Source organism: Oncorhynchus clarkii, chromosome 11 (genome assembly GCF_045791955.1).
Source record: "Oncorhynchus clarkii lewisi isolate Uvic-CL-2024 chromosome 11, UVic_Ocla_1.0, whole genome shotgun sequence".
Lineage (NCBI taxonomy): Eukaryota > Metazoa > Chordata > Actinopteri > Salmoniformes > Salmonidae > Oncorhynchus > Oncorhynchus clarkii.
In genome coordinates this window covers 37,083,654-37,109,396 of record NC_092157.1, presented here as the reverse complement: position 1 = coordinate 37,109,396, position 25,743 = coordinate 37,083,654, and the positions used below count along the sequence as shown (strand labels likewise).

General features: G+C 42.9%; 1 protein-coding gene across 3 annotated transcripts in view; it reads left to right on the top strand.

The window, feature by feature from the left end:
• LOC139420486 (transmembrane protein 108-like) overlaps positions 1–25,743 on the top strand; it is an 81,571-nt gene that overhangs the window by 32,704 nt on the left and 23,124 nt on the right. For all 3 annotated transcript variants that reach the window (XM_071170687.1, XM_071170685.1, XM_071170686.1), the window contains exon 2: positions 8,534–8,617. In XM_071170687.1, the coding sequence (XP_071026788.1) occupies positions 8,578–8,617 (40 nt within the window). In that variant the 5' untranslated portion in view covers positions 8,534–8,577. The remainder of the gene's footprint in view (positions 1–8,533; positions 8,618–25,743) is intronic.

The following is a 25,743-nucleotide window of genomic DNA, read 5'->3' as shown; positions in this document are numbered from 1 at the left end:
TCTTCACCTTCACTGTTGTTCTGGGATTGATTTACACTTCGCACCAAAGTACGTTCATCTCTAGGAGACAGAACGCGTCTCCTTCCTGAGCGGTATGACGGCTGCCTGGTCCCATGGTGTTTATACTTGCGTACTCTTGTTTGTACAGATGAACGTGGTACCTTCAGGCGTTTGGAAATTGCTTCCAAGGATGAACCAGACTTGTGGAGGTCTACAATTTTTTTCTGAGGTCTTGGCTGATTTATTTTGATTTTCCCATGATGTCAAGCAAAGAGGTACTGAGTTTGAAGATAGGCCTTGAAATACATCCACAGGTACACCTCCAATTGACTCAAATGATGTCAATTAGCCTATCAGAAGCTTCTAAAGCCATGACATCATTTTCTGGAATTGTCCATGCTGTTTAAAGACACAGTCAACTTAGTGCATGTAAACTTCTGACCCATTGGAATTGTGATATAGTGAATTATTAGTGAAATAATCTGTCTTTAAACTATTGTTGGAAAAATTACATGTCTCATGCGCAAAGTAGATGTCCTAACCGACTTGCCAAAACTATAGTTTGTTAATAAGACATTTGTGGAGTGGTTGCAAAACAAGTTTTAATGACTCCAACCTAAGTGTATCTAAACTTCCGACTTCAACTGTTTGTGAATGGGGAAAATGCTGTGGCCCCAGAAGTTGTAGTAGGTTATTCAGGCATTGGAATATGACCAAAATATTGAATGTGTTCAATAAAGCAATGGGAAAGGAGTTGAACGACGTCGTTGCCAACTGCACCCAAGGGCTGGTTAAGTGGGCAGCTGAGGACAACCTGAATCATAAGCCTGGCTTTCTAGTTTTGGACAGGATCTGGGACCTCAGTTTTTGTATTTGGTTATGGTGTCAAGGTCTGAAATTGAAGACCGATCTATGCAGGTGAACTGGATTAGAGAGTTGAGAGGATCGCCCAGACAATATGCTAACTGGTGCATTCAGAACCTAAAGGGAGATCCTGACACACCCCTTTGGGGAAAAGATTGTATGGAAATAGTGGATCAGGGGGAGGAGGAATGCACTGTGAGCGTACACCGAAAATGCCAGTTCTGGGGAGAGCTAGACTTGACATGTTTCCGGGTCAAGAGAGGCCACCGCGGTTGTGGGGCCTGAAGTAGACCTGAGGTCATGGGCCCAGAGGCAGGTTGGGAAAGACCTTGGGGTTTATATGTTTTATAAAAAGTGTGTGACAAAGGTACTAGGAATGGTCCTGGCTATGCACGTAGACGGGGATGTTGGGCCCTGGTCACGGTGACCAGTTATGACTCCGGCAGTGGCTCCTGGGCACGATGGCCCTGTCACAGTATAACTGAGGTTGGAGTAGATAGAGAGATCAATAAAACACTACCTTGGGTGTGGAGAAGGCCAGTCACACTGTTTATACTAGGTGTGAACGACCCCGTAGTAAAGTGCGAAAAGGTGCAGGTGTAAATGTGGGTACAACGTCAGCCCACCCCTGGGGGTGAATAGATCTCACTTTGCGGAACTGGATGAGTGTGTGAGTAAGGCGATGGCGCAGGCCCTAGACGAGCAGGACTTCACCCTGGATGACAATAGGAATCCCTGGGGAACCCCTAGGTTCCCTATATGTCAGGTGGGAGTTAGTGAGTAGGGCTACTGGTGGTACATCTGTATGGGGCTCCGGACACGGTGAAAAGTACATTGAAATCCTACACAAAGGTTTTTACCATTGTTAAGGCCCGGGTATGGTGGGTTCTGCAAACTAGGGAGGTGTTAAACTATGTGAAACCTTGCTTGAATAAACTGGACTGGGGGAACAATAACTGGACAAGTTACCAGTATCTGGCCACGGTTTATTTTGCAGGTGATACATGGGACACCCAGGTGATTAAGCCACCCTATGCTCCTAACATAGGACCATCTCCCTGGGTGATGAACCAGGAGAAGGATGTTACGTTTACATTACGAGCAGGGCCGGTCCGTGCCATTCTGATGCCCTAGACGAGACAAGAAAATTGCCGCCAGGGCCTCCTGAGTGACACAGCCTGGGATTGAACACGGGTCTGTAGTGACTCATCAAGCACTGCGATGCAGTTCCTTAGACCACTGTGCCACTCGGGAGGCCCTGGCGGCAACTTTTTTTTATCTCGTCTAGGGCATCAGAATGGCCCAGACCTGCCCTGCTCGTGATGTAATGGTCACATAAATTTTCCTCTGTTGGACTCTGTGGCCATAGAGCAGGGGGGTTGCAACGTGTAGAGCTGGGGGTCGGCATCTCCATTTCCACCTCAACGCTTAACTCCAGCTATGTAACCACTCATTCTTGTGTGACCGTTTCACCCCATCAGTCTGCCACTCACGTAGCCTCGACATGATAGATTCCACCTGGTAACTTCTTCCACCTGGTTTCTTCAGGTGCCCATTCCTTTATAAGCTTCCCTCTAAGCGTGCTTTAGTTCGAAGCAATTCAGCTTGCCCCTGGCTTGTGCTCAGGAACGGTCCGCTCAATATAACATTTAAAATAGGTTAACCTTTCCTTGAATAGCCTTGGGAGGGGCCACAGTGGGTTTATAATTTAGGAGGTGCTTATATTTGTCCTGTTACACACAGGTGTGTAATGGAAATGTGTTTTTTTGCAAATCCCAATTCCATCTGAGACACCTGCAGGGAGTGGAGTCACGACCAAGGTCACCATTGTACAGCGCCCTGGATCAATTAAGGTAACGTGCCCTACTCAAGGCCACAGCTACAGAATTTTTCTTCTGCACCTTGTCAGCTCCGGTATTCGAACCAGAAACCTTTCGGTTACTGGCCCAACGCTGTGTCAGCAGGATGGGAAGCCCTCCAAGTCAGCAAGTCTTGAGGGTGGGGGCTGCACTTGAAAGGACAGCAAGATGACGAGCCACCTCCCCAACTACACTGCAGGCAATTTCTCTCAAGCTGGCATGGCAGATCTGGTTAGGAGCATCCTGGAGTTACCCATGTAGTTGGTTTGTGGCCTACCTATTGGGGAGAAGCCCAATAGAACCAGGAAAGGCCAAGTACTGCAAATGGGGAGTCTTGGTGTGGCAAGCAGTGGATGTATGGGTAGAATGGTGTGATACCCAGAGGCCTCTGTTATGGGTAAGCACTGATAGGAGTATACTTAGAACTATATCTGGGGTTGTGTATGAACATGGGAGCGGCACGCAAGGATGGGAAGTGCTGCAGTGTATCTGTGATGACTGATACTACTGTGTCGCTTGTAAGATGTCAGGGTGACTGCTGGTGTTTGGGAGTATTCACCGTGTTGTGGAAAGATTCTTACACAGGGACACTCAAAGTCTATCTTAAATTAATCATTGTTTATTGTCAGCGTGCTGGAGGGGTTCTAACCAACTCAATGCACCATAGTACACATGTCAATCAGGAGCTCTCCTGGGGCAGCCCCAACAATTGTCTTATATACGGCTATACACAGACAAGTTATATTTGCATGATTTAGCATAATTAATTCATCATTACCGTTTTGTTTCATTCATGTGACGGCCAATACTGTTTCATAACATGTGACAGACCAACACCTCACGAGGCTTCTCCTCTCTAAGCTCAGACCTTGAAACTGAGATATCTTTCGTTTGTTCTCAAAACAACGTCTGGGCGTACTGCCAAATTGCAGCTACTGATAGGTGTGATTTGTACAGTCAGCCAACTTGCATGAACACAGAAATTGGTTTATAGAACAATGCATAAATAGAACACATAAATTAGTTCTAAGCACAAACATTAAAATTCCCATTACAACCACATTAGACTAGATTATAGTTTAAAAGAATGGCCTGGCTGTCCGAAGGTTCATAATGTACGGTATCCTCTTTACACAACAAGCGAGTCAGTGTTCCATGGGTCCTCAGGTACCCCAATTGGGGTCCCTTGATGCCCTTGCCATGTCACGAGTGTAAACGAGTGACGAATGGGGAGGGGTGATTAGTGGGGCCATAATAGCAATCTGCAGCACATGCCACTAGGTGGGTAAAGGACCTGCAGGGGTGGAACTTGGGACACTTAGGGCCATTTAATGTGTTACCATTGAGGCTAACAGGGGCCTTTGGATGACCTGAGGATAGGGAGGATGAGCAAGGTGTTATATGCTGATAGGTGGAAGGATATCGTATATGGTCAGGGTCCGATACGCCTAATCCCATCCTGAACATCCATTAGGGGCCAGAAGGGTGGAACCTGGTGCATGTGTCAGCCAGCGAAATACTGAGAGGAGGTGCTGGTGGGGGGTATAAGGATATAATACAGGCTCCTTGGCTAGTGAGGGGTCACAGGGTGCCCGTTGTGCTACAAGGAGAATCTACGGAAAGGATGAGGGATCCAGGCTCCTCAGATGTACAGTAGGTGGAGTTCAGGGTCGTCCTCAGGGGTAATCATTTGGTAGTTTGAGTGAGAGTGAAACGGTGGAAGTAGTGGTGGTGAGCCTCATGGAACCGGTAGACCTAGTGGGTCATAGTGATGACCAAGAGATACCGGAGCCGTGTGAAGCCCGAGCTACCGCTCCGGAGGTCAACCCCTCTCCAGGGGTTAAGGTATGGAGAGTATCAGATACCAGAAACAGGAGACGCATATGTATTATGTGCTCTCTGTTTAGAGAGACATGAGGCAGTGGAAATGGCTACAAGGCTGAGGTGGAACCATGAGTTCTATATTGGATGCTTTCGGGAGTGGCTGCACACCAGGTCGACAAGGTATGACAGGTATGATCAGGGGTAATACAGAGGACCGTCTGGATGAGCGGTTCAAGGAGAGGTTCGTGGCCTCTCTGAAAGCACCCTAGATCGAGCAAATTGGGCACTGCTAAGGTTGATCTAGAGGTCCTGTCAGGAAGAAGGTTATATGGGTCTCGTGGAGGCAGGGTGCCCAAATGGGACCAGTGGGGGAACCAGGTAATGGAATACCAATGGATTGGCTCTGGCCTCCTGGTCTCTTCCTAGGAAGGTTGCCTGGTGGAAAGACAGGATGAGCACTGTATTATGGGACCTGAGCTGGTCTGTTAGAGAGGACCCCGGGAACAAGACAAGGGGTGTGAGAGGGCGCCACAGGTATGAGTAGGTATTTGTTAGCTAATGTGTACTCGAGGGGGGGCAGGAATGTGGATAGGTTCCTGTGATTCTAACTAATCTGAGAAAGTGAGAGGTTTTAGTCTAATTTAGATGTTTTTAAATTACAGGTAATGTGGCGGTGTGGTGAAGATCTCCGCTGGTTTCCCTCCCAGGGACGTTAGGAGCAGTTGTATATGCTGTTTTCGGCCAGGAAAGTGGCCGATATTAAGTGGCTGGGGTCTGTGTAAGGTGTTTTTAAACATGCAGGGATATCTATTTAACTGTGAATAGGGAAGGGAACAAGCTATTGGTCAGGAACCTGGCACAATGGGTCCTTGAGGTGGAAATAAAATAAGGGAATTTAGGCCTAAGCCGCCTACCCAGCTGGGAAAGAGAAGTGGAGACCACCCACACCTCTTGGGAGCCATTAAGGCCCTGGACCTTGGGAGAGGTTAAATGTATTAAAGCAACTGAGTGGATACACAAACAGGGAAAGTTTATCAATATGCTAACAATGGTTGTTTGTCCCTATAGGCCTGCTGTGGAATGCCATTATCTATGGTTGATGTGAAGGGTTTGTGGCGAGCACTCGTGGGTGTAAAACTATTATTTATTTAATAATAACATGTTGCCAAGCGGAGAAAGTGTATTCACCACTCAAGTTCCCCTGGTATTATAGCACTAAGAGAGCCTGATGAACTACGGGTCGCCCTACCTCTGAGCTGGATGTCCCGATGGGTGGTTTTTGGAAAAGGTTTCTCCCACCTCAGCTGTCGGCCACCAACTGCTAAGCCAGTACCGCGATTGGTATCAGTGGGTCGCTGGGATCGGGACTGGGCTGGAAGTGCAAAGTGGTCTTTGTAGACGAGGATGAGAATTGTATAGTAAATTCTTTGAGGAACAAGTAGCCAATGGAGATCAGCAAGGATGGGGGTGATGTGTTGCAGACTTTTTAGTTTGTGTCAGTATCCTTGCAGCACTGTTTTGGATGAGCTGTAGTTTATGAATTGAACTTGGAGGCTGGCCCCAAAGTACTGCATTCCCAAGTAAGAAGCTCTCTTACTGAAGCAGTGGGACCGAATACAACTCTCAACAACATACATTAGATATACAGTATAGCTTCAGAAATACAACAAAGTATGCCAAGAATGTAATGGGGTACCAATACATAATTATCGAAGAATTAAAAGATGAGAATATTAAAGCGGTACCCAATTGGGAAGACGAGCTGCAAATAGTAATATCCCAAGTGGGAGGATATATCTAGAAGCAGGTTCAAGACGACCAACTCTCTACTATGAAGGGAATACTCTTAGAAAGTAAAAGTAACTCTTATAATGCAATCAAAGTACAACCATGACATCACACCAAGCTCAAATTAAATTGTAATGGTCACATATTTTAGCAGATGTTATTGTGGGGGTAGCGAAGTGCTTGTGTTCCTAGCTCTAACAGTGCAGTAGTATCTAACAGTGCAGTAGTGTCTAAAAATGATTCACAACAATACACACACATCTAAAAGTAAAAGAAGGGAATTAGGAAATATATAAATATTAGATTGAGCAATGGTTGTAGTAGCATTGATGAAAATACAGTAGAATAGAATACAGTATATACATATGAGATAGTATAGCAGTATGTAAACATTATTTAAACATTTATTAAAGTGGCCAGTGATTCCAAGTCTATGTACAGTACCAGTCAAAAGTTTGGAATCACCTACTCCGACCTCAACCCAATTGAGATGGTTTGGGATTGTCACCAAAAAGCACTCACAACTTCTACAGATGCACAATCGAGAGCATCCTGTCGGGCTGTATCACCGCCTGGTACGGCAACTGCTCCGCCCACAACCGTAAGGCTCTCCAGAGGGTAGTGAGGTCTGCACAACGCATCACCAGGGACAAACTACCTGCCCTCCAGGTCACCTGATGTCACAGGAAGGCCATAAAGATCATCAAGGACAACAACCACCCGAGCCACTGCCTGTTCACCCCGCTATCATCCAGAAGGCGAGGTCAGTACAGGTGCATCAAAGCTGGGACCGAGAGACTGAAAAACAGCTTCTATCTCAAGGCCATCAGACTGTTAAACAGCCACCACTAACATTGAGTGGCTGCTGCCAACACATTGACTAAACTCCAGCCACTTTAATAATGGGAATTGATGTAAAATATATCACTAGCCACTTTAATAATGGGAATTGATGGGAAATGATGTAAATATATCACTAGCCACTTTAAACAATGCTACCTTATATAATGTTACTTACCCTACATTATTCATCTCATATGTATATGTATATACTGTACTCTATATCATCTACTGCATCTTTATGTAATACATGTATCACTAGCCACTTTAAACTATGCCACTTTGTTTACACACTCATCTCATATGTATATACTGTACTCGATACCATCTACTGCATCTTGCCTATGCCGCTCTGTACCATCACTCATTCATATATCTTATGTACATATTCTTTATCCCTTTACACTTGTGTGTATAAGGTAGTAGTTTTGGAATTGTTAGTTAGATTACTCGGTTATTACTTGGTTATTACTGCATTGTCGGAACTAGAAGCACAAGCATTTTGCTACACTCGCATTAACATCTGCTAACCATGTGTATGTGACAAATAAAATTTGATTTGATTTGGATGAGTTGGATCGCAGAGTGAAGGAAAAGATCCAACAAGTGCTCAGGATATGTGGGAACTCCTTCAAGACTGTTGGAAAAGCATTCCAGGTGAAGCTGGTTGAGATAATGCAAAGAGTGCAAAGCTGTCATCAAGGCAAAGGGTGGCTACTTTGAATAATATATAAAATATATTTTGATTTGTTTAATACTTTTTTGGTTACTACATGATTCCATATGTGTTATTTCATAGTTTTGATGTCTTCACTATTATTCTACAATGTAGAAAATAGTAAAAATAAAGAAAAACCTTTGAGTATGTGTGTCCAAACTTTTGACTGGTACTGTATATAAAATAATGCCTAGCCAGTGTTAAGGAGCCAAGTCTGTACATTTAAGGTCTAACCCAACCCTGATTTATGTTGTTTTTCCATGGATAAGTATTAATGCCTGTCGCTGTGAATATATCTTTATTATTGTTGTCAGAGGGAGTTTATTTTTCAATACATTTTGAGTTCTTTCTGTTTTTGGCTGAACTGATTAGCAATTATAAACACAGATTAGTCTGCCCTGGTCTCTCTCTGACTGTATTTTTATCTCTATTCCTATCTGTCTGTTGGTCTGTCTCTTTCTGTCTGTCTCTCTGTCCATCCTCTCTATCTCCCCCCTCTCAATCTCTCGCTCTCTCACTCTCTTTCTCCTCTATATCCTCACTTAATCACATCAGTATCTGACTGAGTTACCTGAGCTAACCGTGCTACCTGACAATGCAGTATCTTAATCTCTCTCTCTGGTATGGTTGTGTTCCACAGAGAACCATGAGCACTGTGGAGGAGGACTCGGACCACATGATACCATGAAGAGAAGCCTGCAGGTCCTGCGCCGCCAGCTGCTGAGTGAGTAGACAAGACTGGGTCCTCATACTAACTGAGATAGAATACAGTCAAATAATATACTGTACATTAGTGAGACTCATAGCACAGTGAGATAAATACAGATCAATACTAGTATCTCAATCCACCGCATCCGCCTATGTAACACTTACGCATCTGCGGTGAAAGGTGACAGAACTATAGCAGTGTTTGTCAGACCATGAGACATCCCCACAAAATCGTCTGTAGCGTCTGAACGGTTTAGCCTACAAACTATTATGACCCCTCTATGGGACGATGAGACTCTCACGAACATGTACATATCAGTATTGCTCTAGGACGCCCACAGGCCTCACAAGACTCGTCTGAAAGTCCCCCCGGTACCTGTCCATTTTTTGTATGGAAGTACATATGGAGTCTGTTTAGTTAAATATGTGTAAAAAATATATCATAATGTTTCCTAACTTTCTATGATAGTCCCAAAAACTAAATCTAAAATGGTGTCTATCTGTTGTTCCATGTAGTGAATCTGTTATTCAATGGGTTTGTATGAGCTAATAGCAGTAAGGCCCAATTTTTTAAAAATCAAATAATGTTTTAATATATTTTTTTTTATTCTTCAAGAGTTCTTAAAATTCAAAATCAAATAGCAATATGATCCTTCGTATGACCTTCTTAAAACAATTCTACATAGCTTAGTAGTACCCCCTCCCCCAGCTTTGACTGGGTTAATACTCGTAGTACTGTACATTAGCCAAACTCGTAGTACCATACATTGATCAAACTTGTAAAACTGTACATTAGCTACATTAGTTTGTTCCTTAAAATCCTTAAGAATCTATTGACACACCTGTGTGTTAAACTAAGTAACATAATTAAAAAATCCCCATCAAAATCTGTCAGTTAAAGCATGGGCATCCACCTATGGCAGCTTTCCGGCTCTGCAGTGAACGGTGGCAGAGCTACAGCGGAGTTGGTCAGACCGTGAGACATCCCAAAAAATCAAGATGATGGTGTTCTCCGTTTTGCTCTACGACCCCCACAAGTGTCACAGGACTCGTCTGAAGTTGGTAACGCTGATGTGCCAGATTCTGTCTGTAGTGTCCGACCCATTTGAGCTACAAACTAATGTGTCCCCACTATGGAAAGGGGAGACTGCGTTTTTGCTCTACAACCCTTACAAGTGTCAAAGGACTCATCTGAAAGTAACCCATATAAACAAATGGAAGTAGGTAGGTAGTTTTGTGCCAACAAAAATAATGGGTTGAATGTGTCCAAAAAAACAACAAAATTCAATGAGCTTTCTTATGCCTCCTAGTTATAGGACAGACATTTCAAAACCTTATTCCTTATGATAACTTTTTTACATTTATGAATGTTTTATTCAATGATTTTCTATGGGCTATAGTAGTAAAGGACAAATTCAATATTTTATCAAATCATTTAAAAAAAAAAGTATAATTTGATAGCTGAAGGGGTCCTAAAATTCTAAATTAAATAGCTAAATGGTCCATGGTATGAACATCTTAGAACAATTCCATATGTTCAGTGGCAATTTTAGCATGTACAGTTGAAGTCAGAAGTTTACATACACCTTAGCCAAATACATTTAAACTAAATTTTTCACAATTCCTGACATTTAATCCTAGTAAAAATTCCCTGGCTTAGGTCAGTTAGGATCACCACTTTATTTTAAGAATGTGAAATGTCAGAATATTTGTAGAGCGAATTATTTATTTCAGCTTTTATTTATTTCATCACATTCCCAGTGGGTCAGAAGTTTACATGCGCTCAGTTAGCATTTGGAAGCATTGCCTTTAAATGGTTTAACTTGGGTCAAACGTTTCGGGTAGCCTTCCACAAGCTTTCCACAATAAGTTGGGTGAATTTTGGCCCATTCCTCCTGACAGAGCTGGTGTAACTGAGTCAGGGTTTTAGGCCTCCCTGCTCACACAGAGTTTTTCAGTTCTGCCCACATGTTTTCTATAGGATTGAGGTCAAGGCTTTGTGATGGCCACCCCAACCTTGACTTTGTTGTCCTTAAGTCATTTTGCCACAACTTTGGAAGTATGCTTGGGGTCATTGTCCATTTGGAAGACCCATTTGCGACCAAGCTTTAACTTCCTGACTGATGTTTTGAGATGTTGCTTCAATATATCCACATCATTTTTCTCCCTCATGATGCCATATATTTTGTGAAGTGCACCAGTCCCTCCTGCTGCCAAGCACCCCCACAACATGAGATGGTGTTCTTCGGCTTGCAAGCCTCCCCCTTTTTCCTCCAAACATAACGATGTTCATTATGGCCAAACGGTTCTATTTTTATTTCATCAGACCAGACATTTCTCCAAAAAGTACGATCTTTGTCCCCATGTGCAGTTGCAAACCGTAGCCTGGCTTTCTTATGGCGGTTTTGGAGCAGTGGCTTCTTCCTTGTTGAGCGGCCATTCAGGTTATTTATTTATTTATTTATTTAACCAGGTAGGCAAGTTGAGAACAAGTTCTCGTTTACAATTGCGACCTGGCCAAGATAAAGCAAAGCAGTTCGACACATACAACAACACGGAGTTACACATGGATTAAAACAAACATACAGTCAATAATACAGTAGAAACAAGTCTATATACGATGTGAGCAAATGAGGTGAGATAAGGGAGGTAACGGGAAAAGTGGTGGCAAAGTAAATACAAATACACCCCATGGTGGCAAAGTAAATACAATATAGCAAGTAAAACATTGGAATGGTAGATTTGCAGTGGAAGAATGTGCAAAGTAGAAATACAAATAATGGGGTGCAAAGGAGCAAAATAAATAAATAAATACAGTAGGGAAACAGGTAGTTGTTTGGGCTAAATTATAGATGGGCTATGTACAGGTGCAGTAATCTGTGAGCTGCTCTGACAGCTGGTGCTTAAAGCTAGTGAGGGAGATAAGTGTTTCCAGTTTCAGAGATTTTTGTAGTTCGTTCCAGTCATTGGCAGCAGAGACCTGGAAGGAGAGGCGGCCAAAGAAAGAATTGGTTTTGGGGGTGACCAGAGAGGTTTTGGGGGTGACCACCTGCTGGAGCGCGTGCTACAGGTGGGTGATGCTATGGTGACCAGCGAGCTGAGATAAGGGGGGACTTTACCTGGAAGGGTCTTGTAGAGGACATGGAGCCAGTGGGTTTGGCGACGAGTATGAAGCGAGGGCCAGCCAACGAGAGCGTACAGGTCGCAATGGTGGGTAGTATATGGGGCTTTGGTGACATAACGGATGGCACTGTGATAGACTGCATCCAATTTGTTGAGTAGGGTATTGGAGGCTATTTTGTAAATGACATCGCCGAAGTCGAGGATTGGTAGGATGGTCAGTTTTACAAGGGTATGTTTGGCAGCAAAGGTGAAGGATGCTTTGTTGCCAAATAGGAAGCCAATTCTAGATTTAACTTTGGATTGGAGATGTTTGATGTGGGTCTGGAAGGAGAGTTTACAGTCTAACCAGACACCTAGGTATTTGTAGTTGTCCACGTATTCTAAGTCAGAGCTGTCCAGAGTAGTGATGTTGGACAGGCGGGCAGGTGCAGGCAGCGATCGGTTGAAGAGCATGCATTTTGAAGCTTGCCTGGAGGGTTGTTAACACAGTGTCCAAAGAAGGGCCAGAATGGAGTCGCCTGCGTAGAGGTGGATCAGAGACTCACCAGCAGCAAGAGCGACATCATTGATGTATACAGAGAAGAGAGTCGGTCCAAGAATTGAACCCTGTGGCACCCCCATAGAGACTGCCAGAGGTCCGGACAACAGACCCTCCGATTTGACACACTGAACTCGATCAGAGAAGTAGTTGGTGAACCAGGCGAGGCAATCATTTGAGAAACCAAGGCTGTCGAGTCTGCCGAAGAGGATGTGGTGATTGACAGAGTCGAAAGCCTTGGCCAGATCAATGAATACGGCTGCAGAGTAATGTTTCTTATCGATGGCGGTTAAGATATCGTTTAAGACCTTGAGCGTGGCTGAGGTGCACCCATGACCAGCTCTGAAACCAGATTGCATAGCAGAAGGGGTATGGTGAGATTCGAAATGGTTGGTAATCTGTCAATATAGGACTTGTTTTACTGTGGGTATAGATACTTTTGTATCTGTTTCCTCCAGCATCTTCACAAGGTCCTTTGCTGTTGTTCTGGGATTGCTTTGCACTTTTCGCAACAAAGTATGTTCATGTCTAGGAGACAGAACACGCCTCCTTCCTGAGTGGTATGACAGCTGCGTGGTCCCATGGTGTTTATACTTGCGTACTATTGTTTGTACAGATGAACGTGGTACCTTCAGGCGTTTGGTAATTGCTCCCAAGGATGAGCCAGACTTGCGGAGGTCTACAAATTTTTTTCTGAGGTCTTGGCTGATTTCTTTTGATTTTCTCATGATGTTAAGCAGAGGCAATGAGTTTGAAGGTATACCTTGAAATACACTGCTCAAAAAAATAAAGGGAACACTTAAACAACACAATGTAACTCCAAGTCAATCACACTTCTGTGAAATCAAACTGTCCACTTAATAAGCAACACAGATTGACAATACATTTCACATGCTGTTGGATACAGGTGGAAATTATAGGCAATTAGCAAGACACCCCCAATAAAGGAGTGGTTCTGCAGGTGGTGACCACAGACCACTTCTCAGTTCCTATGCTTCCTGGCTGATGTTTTGGTCACTTTTGAATGCTGGAAGTGCTTTCACTCTAGTGCTAGCATGAGACGGAGTCTACAACCCACACAAGTGGCTCAGGTAGTGCAGCTCATCCAGGATGGCACATCAATGCGAGCTGTGGCAAGAAGGTTTGCTGTGTCTGTCAGCGTAGTGTCCAGAGCATGGAGGCGCTAACAGGAGACAGGCCAGTACATCAGGAGATGTGGAGGAGGCCGTAGGAGGGGAACAACCCAGCAGCAGGACCGCTACCTCCGCCTTTGTGCAAGGAGGAGCAGGAGGAGCACTGCCAGAGCCCTGCAAAATGACCTCCAGCAGGCCACAAATGTGCATGTGTCTCCTCAAACGGTCAGAAACAGACTCCATGAGGGTGGTATGAGGGCCCGACGTCCACAGGTGGGGGTTGTGCTTACAGCCCAACACCGTGCATTTGCCAGAGAACACCAAGATCGGCCAATTCGCCACTGGCGCCCTATGCTCTTCACAGATGAAAGCAGGTTCACACTGAGCACATGTGACAGATGTGACAGAGTCTGGCGGTGCCGTGGAGAACGTTCTGCTGCCTGCAACATCCTCCAGCATGACCGGTTTGGCGGTGGGTCAGTCATTGTGTGGGGTGGCATTTCTTTGGGGGGCCGCACAGCCCTCCATGTGCTCGCCAGAGGTAGCCTGACTGCCATTAGGTACCGAGATGAGATCCTCAGACCCCTTGTGAGACCATATGCTGGTGCGGTTGGCCCTGGGTTCCTTCTAATGCAAGACAATGCTAGACCTCATGTGGCTGGAGTGTGTCAGCAGTTCCTGCAAGATGTAGGCATTGATGCCATGGACTGGCCCGCCCGTTCCCCAGACCTGAATCCAATTGAGCACATCTGGGACATCATGTCTCGCTCCATCCACTAACTTGGCGGATGCTTTAGTTCAGGTCTGGGAGGAGATCCCTCAGGAGACCATCCACCACCTCATCAGGAGCATGCCCAGGCGTTGTAGGAAGGTCATACAGGCACGCGGAGACCACACACACTACTGACCCTCATTTTGACTTGTTTTAATGACATTACATCAAAGTTTGATCAGCCTGTAGTGTGGTTTTCCACTTTAATTTTGAGTGTGACTCCAAATCCAGACCTCCATGGGTTGATAAATTTGATTTCCATTGATAATTTTTTATGATTTTGTTGTCAGCACATTCAACTATGTAAAGAAAAAAGTATTTAATAAGAATATTTCATTCATTCAGATCTAGGATGTGTTATTTTAGTGTTCCCTTTATTTTTTTAGCAGTGTACATCCACAGGTACACCTCCAATTGACTCAAATGATGTCAATTAGCCTATCAGAAGCTTCTAAATCCACAACATTATTTTCTGGAATTTTCCAAGCTGTTTAAAGGCACAGTCAACTTAGTGTATGTAAACTTCTGACCCACTGGAATTGTGATATAGTGAATTATAAGTGAAAAAATCTGTCTAAACAATTGTTGGAAAAATGACTTGTGTCATGCACAAAGTAGATGTCCTAACCGACTTGTTAAAACTATAGTTTGTTAACAAGACATACGTGGAGTGGTTGAAAAACAAGTTTAATGACTCCAACCTAAGTGTATGTAAACTTCCGACTTCAACTGTACATATTGGTTGGGCAAACAAAACAAATTGATGCACTACACAATACAACACTAAACAATAAGTTAATTGCACTATACTGATGACAACCGGTACCCACAAACTGTTAGGGCCTGCATAAGTCCCTACAGCAGTCCCAACACCTTACCACTGCTACATCTGGCTATCAGCGGAGCCTTGTCTGGCAGCGAAACAGTACATTCAGCCTCATTTACTGCCTTTAAAAAAAACAGCCGATGTGGCTGACTTGCTTAAACAAATGTGGTTTCTACTGACAGTTGAGATGTACAAACTATGGCATAAGGGGACGACGAGTGGATAAGAGGCAATCCATAATTTAGACTAGACATTAATGAGCGAACTAGGACAGATATAGTCAATATAACTATTTGTTCAGCACTTTTTAAATGTACAGCTTCAGAATTCAGAACATCGGCCGTTCTTACAGTATTCTCACTGTACACCAAGTCAGAACCATAGGATAAGTGAAGGGGGCATATAAGCAGACAATGATAGCTCTTACAATATTCAATAATTATATTACTCTTAACAGGCTATAGGCTACATGTGCACCACCAAGTCAGAACAGTAGGGGAAATTAAAAGGGGAAAAGGGACCAACTTATTAGGGTGAGGCACATGGGCTACTAACAGCTTTCTAAACTACATACACTTAGTATTACTTTCTTAGCTACAGTATACATATTTCCCTGGCATATTACATAATTTATGCAGCAGCATACAAGACATGTCTGGACTCACCACAGGAAGGTGCCTTCGTGGGGAAATTTTGTCATCAAAGTCTGGCAATCTCTGGATTTATGGTGCTTTCAAGACTGGGAACTCTGGGGAAGAAAAAAAAGGTTGAATCAAGATGTCAGTGATCTTCAGGTCGGAGCTCTAGAGTTGTATGACTGTTCAAAACATATTTTCCCAGTCGGAGCTCGTTTTTTCCCCACGTTTCCAGTTGAACTCACTGAAGTCCGATTTCCCAGTTCCAGGTATCCAGTTGTTTTGAGTGTGGCAATAGTCATGCTGGATTGACATCATGGCCAATGTTAAATATTTATCCTTTTTAAGCTTGGAAAGAGACCCTTAAACCCAGACTTGGGATTTCATACACCCACTCTACTGAATAGCAGGCTAGTGATTGCTTTGCAATGCTTGCAGTTAGCCACTGATTCCTTCCAAACCACTCATTGTTGAATTTGTTGTGTAATGTTTATGGCTGATGAACACCGATACGTTTTATCTATAATTTCTCTTCATTATTTCTCTTCATATGACAAGGATTAAAAAGGATTTGCCAGTAGATTATCAACTTGATTCATGATGATAGCTAAGATTTTGAAAGTATCAGTCCAATCAAAGCTACTGTAGATATACCGGGATTTGACTCTCTATCCTTAGATTTGGCAGTGACGTAGTGTCCCCATGAGTGACAGAACACTGACCCAATCACGGCGCAACTAGAGAACATTACCAAGCCCTACACTCTGTATTTTCACTGGCTGCCCCACCACCATAGAATGCACTGAGCTAGGCTGAAACACCTGCCTAGCTCCCTTACTCAAGAAAGCAAAAAAGTGACCAAATGTATATGCAGCTTTATAAACTCAAAAATATATATTTTTTCATTACATTGTTTGCAAACTGATATGTGACACGTATTAATGCCAAAATAACATGCAAAACAGGCATCCCCAATTATATTTGAATTGTTTTATTTTATAATTTTGGGGGGGATTAAAGGCTCAAAACAGGTGGGGGCTCCGCAGTCCAGTAAGACAGAGTACACAGCTAAAGTGAGAGCACCATAACAGTGCCGATAACAGCTATAAAGCACAGTCTCGTACGATTCCAGGTAGAGAGAGAACAGTTTTGTATTTGCGGTGTGTTACTCGTCCATATCAACCTCTGTGTTCCATAATCATATCATACAGTATGCTGTTAGCCTGTTTAACATTCTAAGCATATTAGTGGGGCCAGGGGGGAGCTGTTGTGAGTGTCTGGCAGGTGTCCAGAACAGAATGTGGAACATGGGGTCAGGCTGAGCCACTGACTGTAATACAGCTGAGAAGAAGGGAATAATGGAACCATTAGAAAGGAAACTCATCATTCTGTGGCTCAGAAATGTAGGATATGTGAAATCGTATCCCCAATAAAAAATGTACTGAATGGAAATTCATTTAGTTAATTGAACAACCCTCATAAAAAAAATTATTACACTTACAAAATCAAATCAAATTGTATTTGTCACATGCGCCGAATACAACAGTGTAGACAGTGAAATGCTTACAAGCCCTAAACCAACAATGCTTTAAGAAGTTTTAAGAAAGAAAGGTGTCAAGTAAAAAATAGAAAATAAAAGTAACAAATAATTCAACAGCAGCGGCAAAATAACAATAGTGAGGCTATATACAGGGGGTACCGGTACAAAGTTAATGTGCGGGGGCACCGGTTAGTCGAGGTAATTGAGGTAATATGTACATGTAGGTAGAGTTAAAGTGACTATGCATAGATGATAAACAGAGTAGCAGCAGCATAAAAGAGTGGTCTGGGTAGCCCTTATCTGTTCAGGAGTCTTATGGCTTGGGGGTAGAAGCTGTTAAGAAGCCTTTTGAACCTAGACTTGGCGCTCCGGTACCACTTGCTGTGCGGTAGTAGAGAGAACAGTCCATGGGCCTTCCTCTGACACACGCCTGGTATAGAGGTCTTGGATGGCAGGAAGCTTGGCCCCAGTGATGTACTGGGCCGTACGTACTAGAGGTCGACCGATTAATCGGAATGGCCAATTAATTAGGGCCGATTTCAAGTTTTCATAACAATCGGAAATTTTGGACACCGATTTGGCAAAAAAACTATTTTTACACCTTTATTTATCCTTTATTTAACTAGGCAAGTCAGTTAAGAACACATTCTTATTTTCAATGACGGCCTAGGAACGGTGGGTTAACTGCCTTGTTCAGGGGCAGAATGACAGATACCTTGTCAGCTCGGGGATTCAATCTTGCAACCTTACAGTTAACTAGTCCAACGCTCTAACCACCTGATTATATTGCTTGTTACGCAAATGCAGTAAGAAGCCAAGGTAAGTTGCTAGCTAGCATTAAACTTATCTTATAAAAAACAATCAATCAATCATAATCACTAGTTATAACTACACATGGTTGATGATATTACTAGTTTATCTAGCGTGTCCTGCGTTTCATATAATCGATGCGGTGCGTATTCGTGAAAAAGGACTGTAATTGCTCCAATGTGTCCCTAACGTCAATGCCTTTCTTAAAATCAATACACAGAAGTACTGTATAATTTTTTTAAACCTGTATATTTTGCTAAAAGAAATCCAGGTTAGCAGGCAATATTAACCAGGTGAAATTGTGTCACTTCTCTTGCATTCATTGCACGCACAGTCAGTGTATATGCAACAGTTTGGGCCGCCTAATTTGCCAGAATTTTACGTAATTATGACATAACATTGAAGGTTGTGCAATGTAACAGGAATATTTAGACTTATGGATGCCACCGTTCGATAAAATATGTAATGGTTCCGTATTTCACTGAAAGAATAAACGTCTTGTTTTCCAGATGATAGTTTCCGGATTCGACCATATTAATCCTAAGGCTCGAATTTCTGTGTGTTATTATGTTATAATTAAGTCTATGACTTGATAGAGCAGTCTGACTGAGCGATGGAAGGCACCAGCAGGCTCGTAAACATTAATTCAAACAGCACTTTCATGTGTTTTGCCAGCAGCTCTTCGCTGTGCTTCAAGCATTGAGCTGTTTATGACTTCAAGCCTATCAACTCCCGAGATTAGGCTGGTGCAACCGATGTGAAATGGCTAGCTAGTTAGCGGGGTGCGCGCTAATAGCGTTTCAAATGTCACCCGCTCTGAGACTTGAAGTGGTTGTTCCCCTTGCTCTGCAAGGGCCGCGGCTTTTGTGGAGCGAATGGTAACGCTGCTTCAAAGGTGGCTGTTGCCGATGTGTTCCTGGTTCGAGCCCAGGTAGGGGCGAGGAGAGGGACGGAAGCTATACTGTTACACTGGCAATACTAAAGTGCCTATAAGAACATCCAGTAGTTATATATATATATATATATATATATATATATATATATATATATATATATATATATATATATATATATATATATATGAAATACAAATTGTATAGAGAAAAATAGTCCTATAATTCCTATAATAACTACAACCTAAAACTTCTTACCTGGGAATATTGAGTTTTTTTTTTTTTTTCACTTCACGAATTTGGACTATTTTGTGTATGTCCGTGACATGAAATCAAAATCTATTTAAATTACAGGTTGTAATGCAACAAAATAGGAAAACGCCAAGGGGGATGAATAATGTTGCAAGGCACTGTACCTACCCCTACCACCTGGGGGCGGACCAGGAAGTCCAGGATCAAGTTGCAGAGGTGTTCAGTCCCAGGATCCTTAGCTTAGTGATGAGCTTTGAGGGAACTATGGTGTTGAACGCTGAGCTGTAGTCAATGAATGGCATTCTCACATACTGTGGCAAGAAAAAGTATGTGAACACTGGAAATACCTGGATTTCCGCATAAATTGGTTATAACAATAGACAAACACAGTCTGCTTAAACTAATAACACGCAAACAATTATACGTTTTCATGTCTTTATTGAACACACCTTGTAAACATTCACAGTGCAGGGTGGGAAAAATATGTGAACCCTTGGATTTAATAACTGGTTGACCCTCCTTTGGTAGTTATAACCTCAACCAAACGTTTTCTGTAGTTGCGGATCAGACCTGCACAACGGTCAGGAGGAATTTTGGCAGGTCACCTTGGTGTTCTTGCTTGAAACATGTTGGTATTACAGACTCAGTCAGGGACAGGTTGAAAATGTCAGTGAAGACAATTGCCAGTTGGTCAGCGCATGCTCGAAGTGCACGTCCTGGTAATCCGTCTGGCTTGACGAAACAAAACGAACTGGCAACTGACAAATAGAGAACACAGGTATAAACACACTGGGGATAATGGGCGACACCTGGAGGGGTGGAGACGAGCACAAAGACGGGTGGAACAGATCAGAGTGTGACAAATTCTTGGAATGGATTTCAATCAATCTGATGAGTTGACCCAACTCTAATGAAGATCTATAGCTTTGGCTGTGGAGAGGGGTTTCAGTGAGAATGCACAGAGAGAGTGATGATATCATCTTATGATATGATCAAACACTCGTTAGCACAGGAAGTTTCTCTCTTCTCTTCCCATTATTACCTTTGGTCACACGCCTTCTTTCCTATGGTTTTCTCTTCTGGTCTCGTTTCTTCTCTGTTCACTCTAACCTTCCATGTCTGTCTAGCTCAACATGGTTATCTGTACAGGCCCGCCTGACGCTACAGGGAAGACTCCTCATTTGTTTTAAGACATTGTTTTTTTGCCCTCTTTCCTCAATCCAATTCCTTCCAAATAAGCCAATTCCTTTCAAGTATGCCTCAAGTGCAAATTGCATTGTAAAGTCATAAAATGCTTATCTGTGAGAGCGTTTAGTGTAAGGTGGGAATGATTGCACGCTATGAGAAATCACCCTAATCTGAGTTGCAGGGTCGCACTTCTCGCCTCTTCGTAGGGGTCTATTATGGCAAATGATTATGCTTGTAAGACCGTCATAACACCGCTGTAATGTTGTGATTAACTTATTTCATTTAGTGAGAGAGCTGGCGGTCTACTTTATGGCATTGTTTTTCACAGCCCTCGTGGTTCAATGTTCTCCCCAGAGCTCGGAAAACTTCCTGGTTTATGTCTGCCCTTCCTGTTTGAACCAACCGGAGCCAGCCATGCGGCCCAGTCGTTGTCACAGCCCCAATCAACCAGGCAATGAGTGTCCCGCTAAATCATTATCCCAGAAGCCCTTTCAATCCTCCTCGTCTCTCATTCCTCATTCTAACTCTCAATATTAAGTTCTGACACCATGGACATGGGTTCTGGGATAAACATGTCCGTGTTGAAAGTGGGGCAGGAGCCTAATATGACGAGCATTGCAGAGCATTCAAACAGGAAGATATTATCCCAATGTGTGAAAGGATGCATCCCACTGTGTGATAGGATGCATCCCACTGTGTGATAGGATGCATACCACTGTGTGATAGGATGCATACCAAATAGGCCCGCGGATCAATTTCCAACAACAACAAAAACAGTCGGTCTCAACTTCATATTGAGAGTTAGAATAGAAGAATACACAAGGTGCAATTTATACATTTGGTTGTACATCAGCACAACTGACAATCACTCAGTTAGCCCATGTCAGCTAACATTTTTTTAATTGGAAAGTTAGTCTAGCCACCTATCTTGTAGTAGTCATGGTCAAATTACTGACCGCGGGGCCCCCATTGATTTTGCTAGTCACTCTCACTCACTCAGATATCATATTTAAAACGCCAAACATTTCTCTCCACCCAATAGCAATATGAGTAGAATTGCTGGAAGTCAATTTGTTAGAGAGTGGTAGAAATGTACGCAATTGTTACCCGGAGGAAAATGGGGGATAGTCATGCTTTTTCAATTTCACCAGGGGGAGGGTTTAGTATTTTTTTTAAATCCAGGGGAGGGTCATGTAATTTGTAATCAATTAACAAACCTAATGTAATGGTAAATCTAAGCGCTGGCGGTAGTGCTATAGGTTTAGGGTGTGTCAGAAATATTTTAGCTATTTTCACAACCAAACATTATTGGCACAGTGCTGGTGTAATCGTTGTGAAAAGGATAGCTAGTTAGCGGGGTGAGCCCTATTAGCGTTTTAATCTGTGACATCACTTGCTCTGAGACTTTGACGTAGTTGTTTCCCTTGCTCTGCAAGGGCCGCAGCTTTTGTGGAGCGATGGGTAACGATGCTTCGTGGGTGTCAGTTGTTGATGTGTGCAGAGGGTGTCCCTGGGTCGAGCCCAGGCGGGGTCAAGGAGAGGAACTGTTACAAAACTGTCAATTGGTCTACAGAAAGGGTTGGGTTTTGATGAATAAACCAGTTGTGGGTGTGTCGAGGCTTGGCCCCTCACTGCCCAAATGGAACGTGGTCCATGGTTAAATATGTGGTTGTTTCAAGTTGTGTATTTACTGCCTTTTATTGGATTTTGTATTTATTGGAATCCACTCCAATTCCATTGGAAGTCAAGTTTGTTAAACAGCTTACAGGAACGAATTTACAAAATGTAGACCCATCCCATCTTAACTTAAACTTGTTTGCAGTCTACATTGTTCTAAGTAATTGCATGGCTTCAATGCGGAAATATACTGTATACATAGCATTCGCACTGAATCAACAACAAGTGGGACACAATCATGAAGTGGAACGACATTTATTGGATATTTCAAACTTTTTTAACAATCAAAAACTAAAGAATTTGGCGTGCAAAATTATTCAGCCCCTTTACTTTCAGTGCAGCAAACTCTCTACAATCCACCTGTGTGTAATCAAGTCTCTGTATAAATGCACCTGCACTGTGATAGTCTCAGAGGTCCGTTAAAAGCGCAGAGAGCATCATGAAGAACAAGGAACACACCAGGCAGGTCCGAGATACTGTTGTGAAGAAGTTTAAAGCCGGATTTGAATACAAAAAGATTTCCCAAGCTTTAAACATCCCAAGGAGCACTGTGCAAGCGATAATATTGAAATGGAAGGAGTATCAGACCACTGCAAATCTACCAAGACCTGGCCGTCCCTCTAAACTTTCAGCTCATACAAGGAGAAGACTGATCAGAGATGCAGCCAAGAGGCCCATGATCACTCTGGATGAACTGCAGAGATCTACAGCTGAGGTGGGAGACTCTGTCCATAGGACAACAATCAGTCGTATATTGCACAAATCTGGCCTTTATGGAAGAGTGGCAAGAAGAAAGCCATTTCTTAAAGATATCCATAAAAAGTGTCGTTTAAAGTTTGCCACAAGCCACCTGGGAGACACACCAAACATGTGGAAGAAGGTGCTCTGGTCAGATGAAACCAAAATTTCATTTCACCATACATAATTTTCACCAGTGCACCAGTCTCTCCTGCAGCAAAGCACCCCCACAACAGGATGCTGCCACCCCCGTGCTTCACAGTTGGGATGGTGTTCTTCGGCTTGCAAGCATCCCCTTTTTCCTCCAAACATAACGATGGTCATTATGGCCAAACAGTTCTATTTTTGTTTCATCAGACTAGAGGACATTTCTCAAAAACGTACAATCTTTGTACCCATGTGCAGTTGCAAACTGTAGTCTGGCTTTTTCATGGCGGTTTTGGAGCAGTGGCCTCTTCCTTGCTGAGTGGCCTTTCAGGTTATGTCGACATAGACATTTTACTGTGGATATAGATACTTTTGTATCTGTTTCCTCCAGCATCTTCACAAGGCCCTTTGCTGTTGTTCTGGGATTGATTTGCACTTTTCTCACAAAGTACATTAATCTCTAGGTGACAGAACACGTATCCTTCCTCAGCGGTATGACAGCTGCGTGGTCCCATGGTGTTTATACTTGCGTACTATTGTTTGTACAGATGAACGTGGTACCTTCAGGCGTTTGGAAATTGCTCTCAAGGATGATCCAGACTTGTGGAGGTCTACAATCTTTTTTTCTGAGGTCTTGGCTGATTTCTTATGATTTTCCTATGATGTCAAGCAAAGAGGCACTGAGTTTGAAGGTAGGGCTTGAAATACATCCACAGATACACCTCAAATTCACTCAATTGATGTCAACTAGCCTATCAGAAGCTTCTAAAGCCATGACATACTTTTCTGGAATTCTCCAAGCTGCTTAAAGGCACAGTCAACTCAGTGTATGTAAACTTCTGACCCACTAGAATTGTGATACAGTGAATTATAAGTTAAATAATCTGTCTTTAAACAATTGTTTGAAAAATTACTTGTGTCATGCACAAAGTAGATGTCCTAACCGACTTGCCAAAACAATAGTTTGTTAACAAGAAATGTGTGGAGTGGTTGAAAAACGAGCTTTAATGACTCCAACCTAAGTGTATGTAAACTTCCGACTTCAACTGTATGTTATATTACAATGAAGTGGCAGCTGTGGATATGAACATTGTATGGGTGCTGAACGTAGGCTAATTCGAGAAGTCCTGATTCATTTGAACAGTCTTGATTTAAATGTAACTTTAGGCTACTAACAACAAGAGGGCTTTGTGTTGGAGTTTATTTCTTCCTATTCCAGAAAGAGGTAGGCCTACCTTTTTGACAGACGAAATTGGTCTACTATCCATAGATTATCAGCCAAGACATGATTATTTAAAATGATTTATAACAACACTTTAGTCTGCAAATGCTTTATGCTAGAAACAACCTGTAAAATGCCAGGGAAAGATGGGACTCCGATGCATATGGGATATATTTGGTTTGTCTCTATAACATTGAGGCTGCTCTTCAGCCTTCTATAGCAAAGGAGACACAACATCCACTTTGCTTGGGAATTAATGTGATTCTGTCAGTGATTCTGTCACTATCAATTGACGTTCAACATTTCAACAGGCTATTAAACAATATGCTAACTCTAAATCAGCCAGGAGCAAGCCAGGAGCAAGCCAGGTAGCCTAGGATGGAATGAAAATTAATTATTTAGGCTATATTATTATTATTATTATTATAAATTCAAGGCTATAGCCTGCCGTTTCAGAAATACATTGTGAAGCAATCGTGACACGCTACAGGCTGGCAGGAGCGCTCAGCATTTCAACAACACATCAACAACATGCCTATACGTTTTGCATTCAGGCTTTATAAAATGAAATTGAAAACAATTATTACTTAGAATTAAATAATGAAATGGAAAATGCCTTATTAGTCTAACAGCCATTGAGTTCACTTTTAGAAACACAAGTTTGGTCAGTCTGGTTTGAGGATCATGTGGTGAGCTATGCATACCTAGTTTGTTAGTTTAGCCTAGCAGATGTTCTTATATTCCCATGCCATTATCACAGTCACAAATCTATTTAACAACAATATCATGGAATAAAATAGAATAAATGACAAAATGATAGTTTCCTGAATGAAATAAAAGTGCGTATAGGTCTACCTGATGATATGCGGCTGCGGTGTTTAAAAAATAAAATGTATTTTTCTTGATACTTCAGTTGTAACTGGTTCTGTTGACATTGTTTACAGTTGATAGACATCTTTAATACTGTTCCAAACTTAGACTATTCTATTTTTTAACAATAGTCTGTACAGAAATCAAAACCTCTCCGGTGCTGCAGCATGCGTTCATTCGTTGTCATGCTCTGTTGTGGTATTAAAATATGAAGTTTTCAAGCATTCAGGAGGGGCCTTGTAAAAATATATTTTACTGAAGTGAGAGCCATCCATTTTCTCCAGGTATCCTTCATTATAAATAATTTACAATCCCTTATAAAATGTCAATCTTCTTTCCGCCCTTTGGCAAATTGTGTAGAATTGCAGCAAACTTGGCCTCCCGAGTAATGCAGTGGTCTAAGGCCACTGCATCGCAGTGCTTGAGGCGTCACTACAGACCCGGGTTCGATCCTGGGCTGTGTCGCGACCGGGAGACCCATGAGGCGGCGCACAATTGGCCCAGCATTGTCCGGGTTAGGGTAGGGTTTGGTCGTCCGGGATGTCCTTCTCCCATCGCGCTCTAGCGACTCCTGTGGCGGGCCGGGCGCATGCACACTGACACAGTCACCAGTTGTGCGGTGTTTCCGGGTTAAGCGAGCAGCGTGTCAAGAAGCAGTGTGGCTTGGCAGGATCATGTTTCGGAGGACGCAGCGATGGGACAAGACTATAACTACCAATTAGATATCACGAAATTGGGAAGAAAAAGGGGTAAAAAGAAAATAAATATATAATAATTG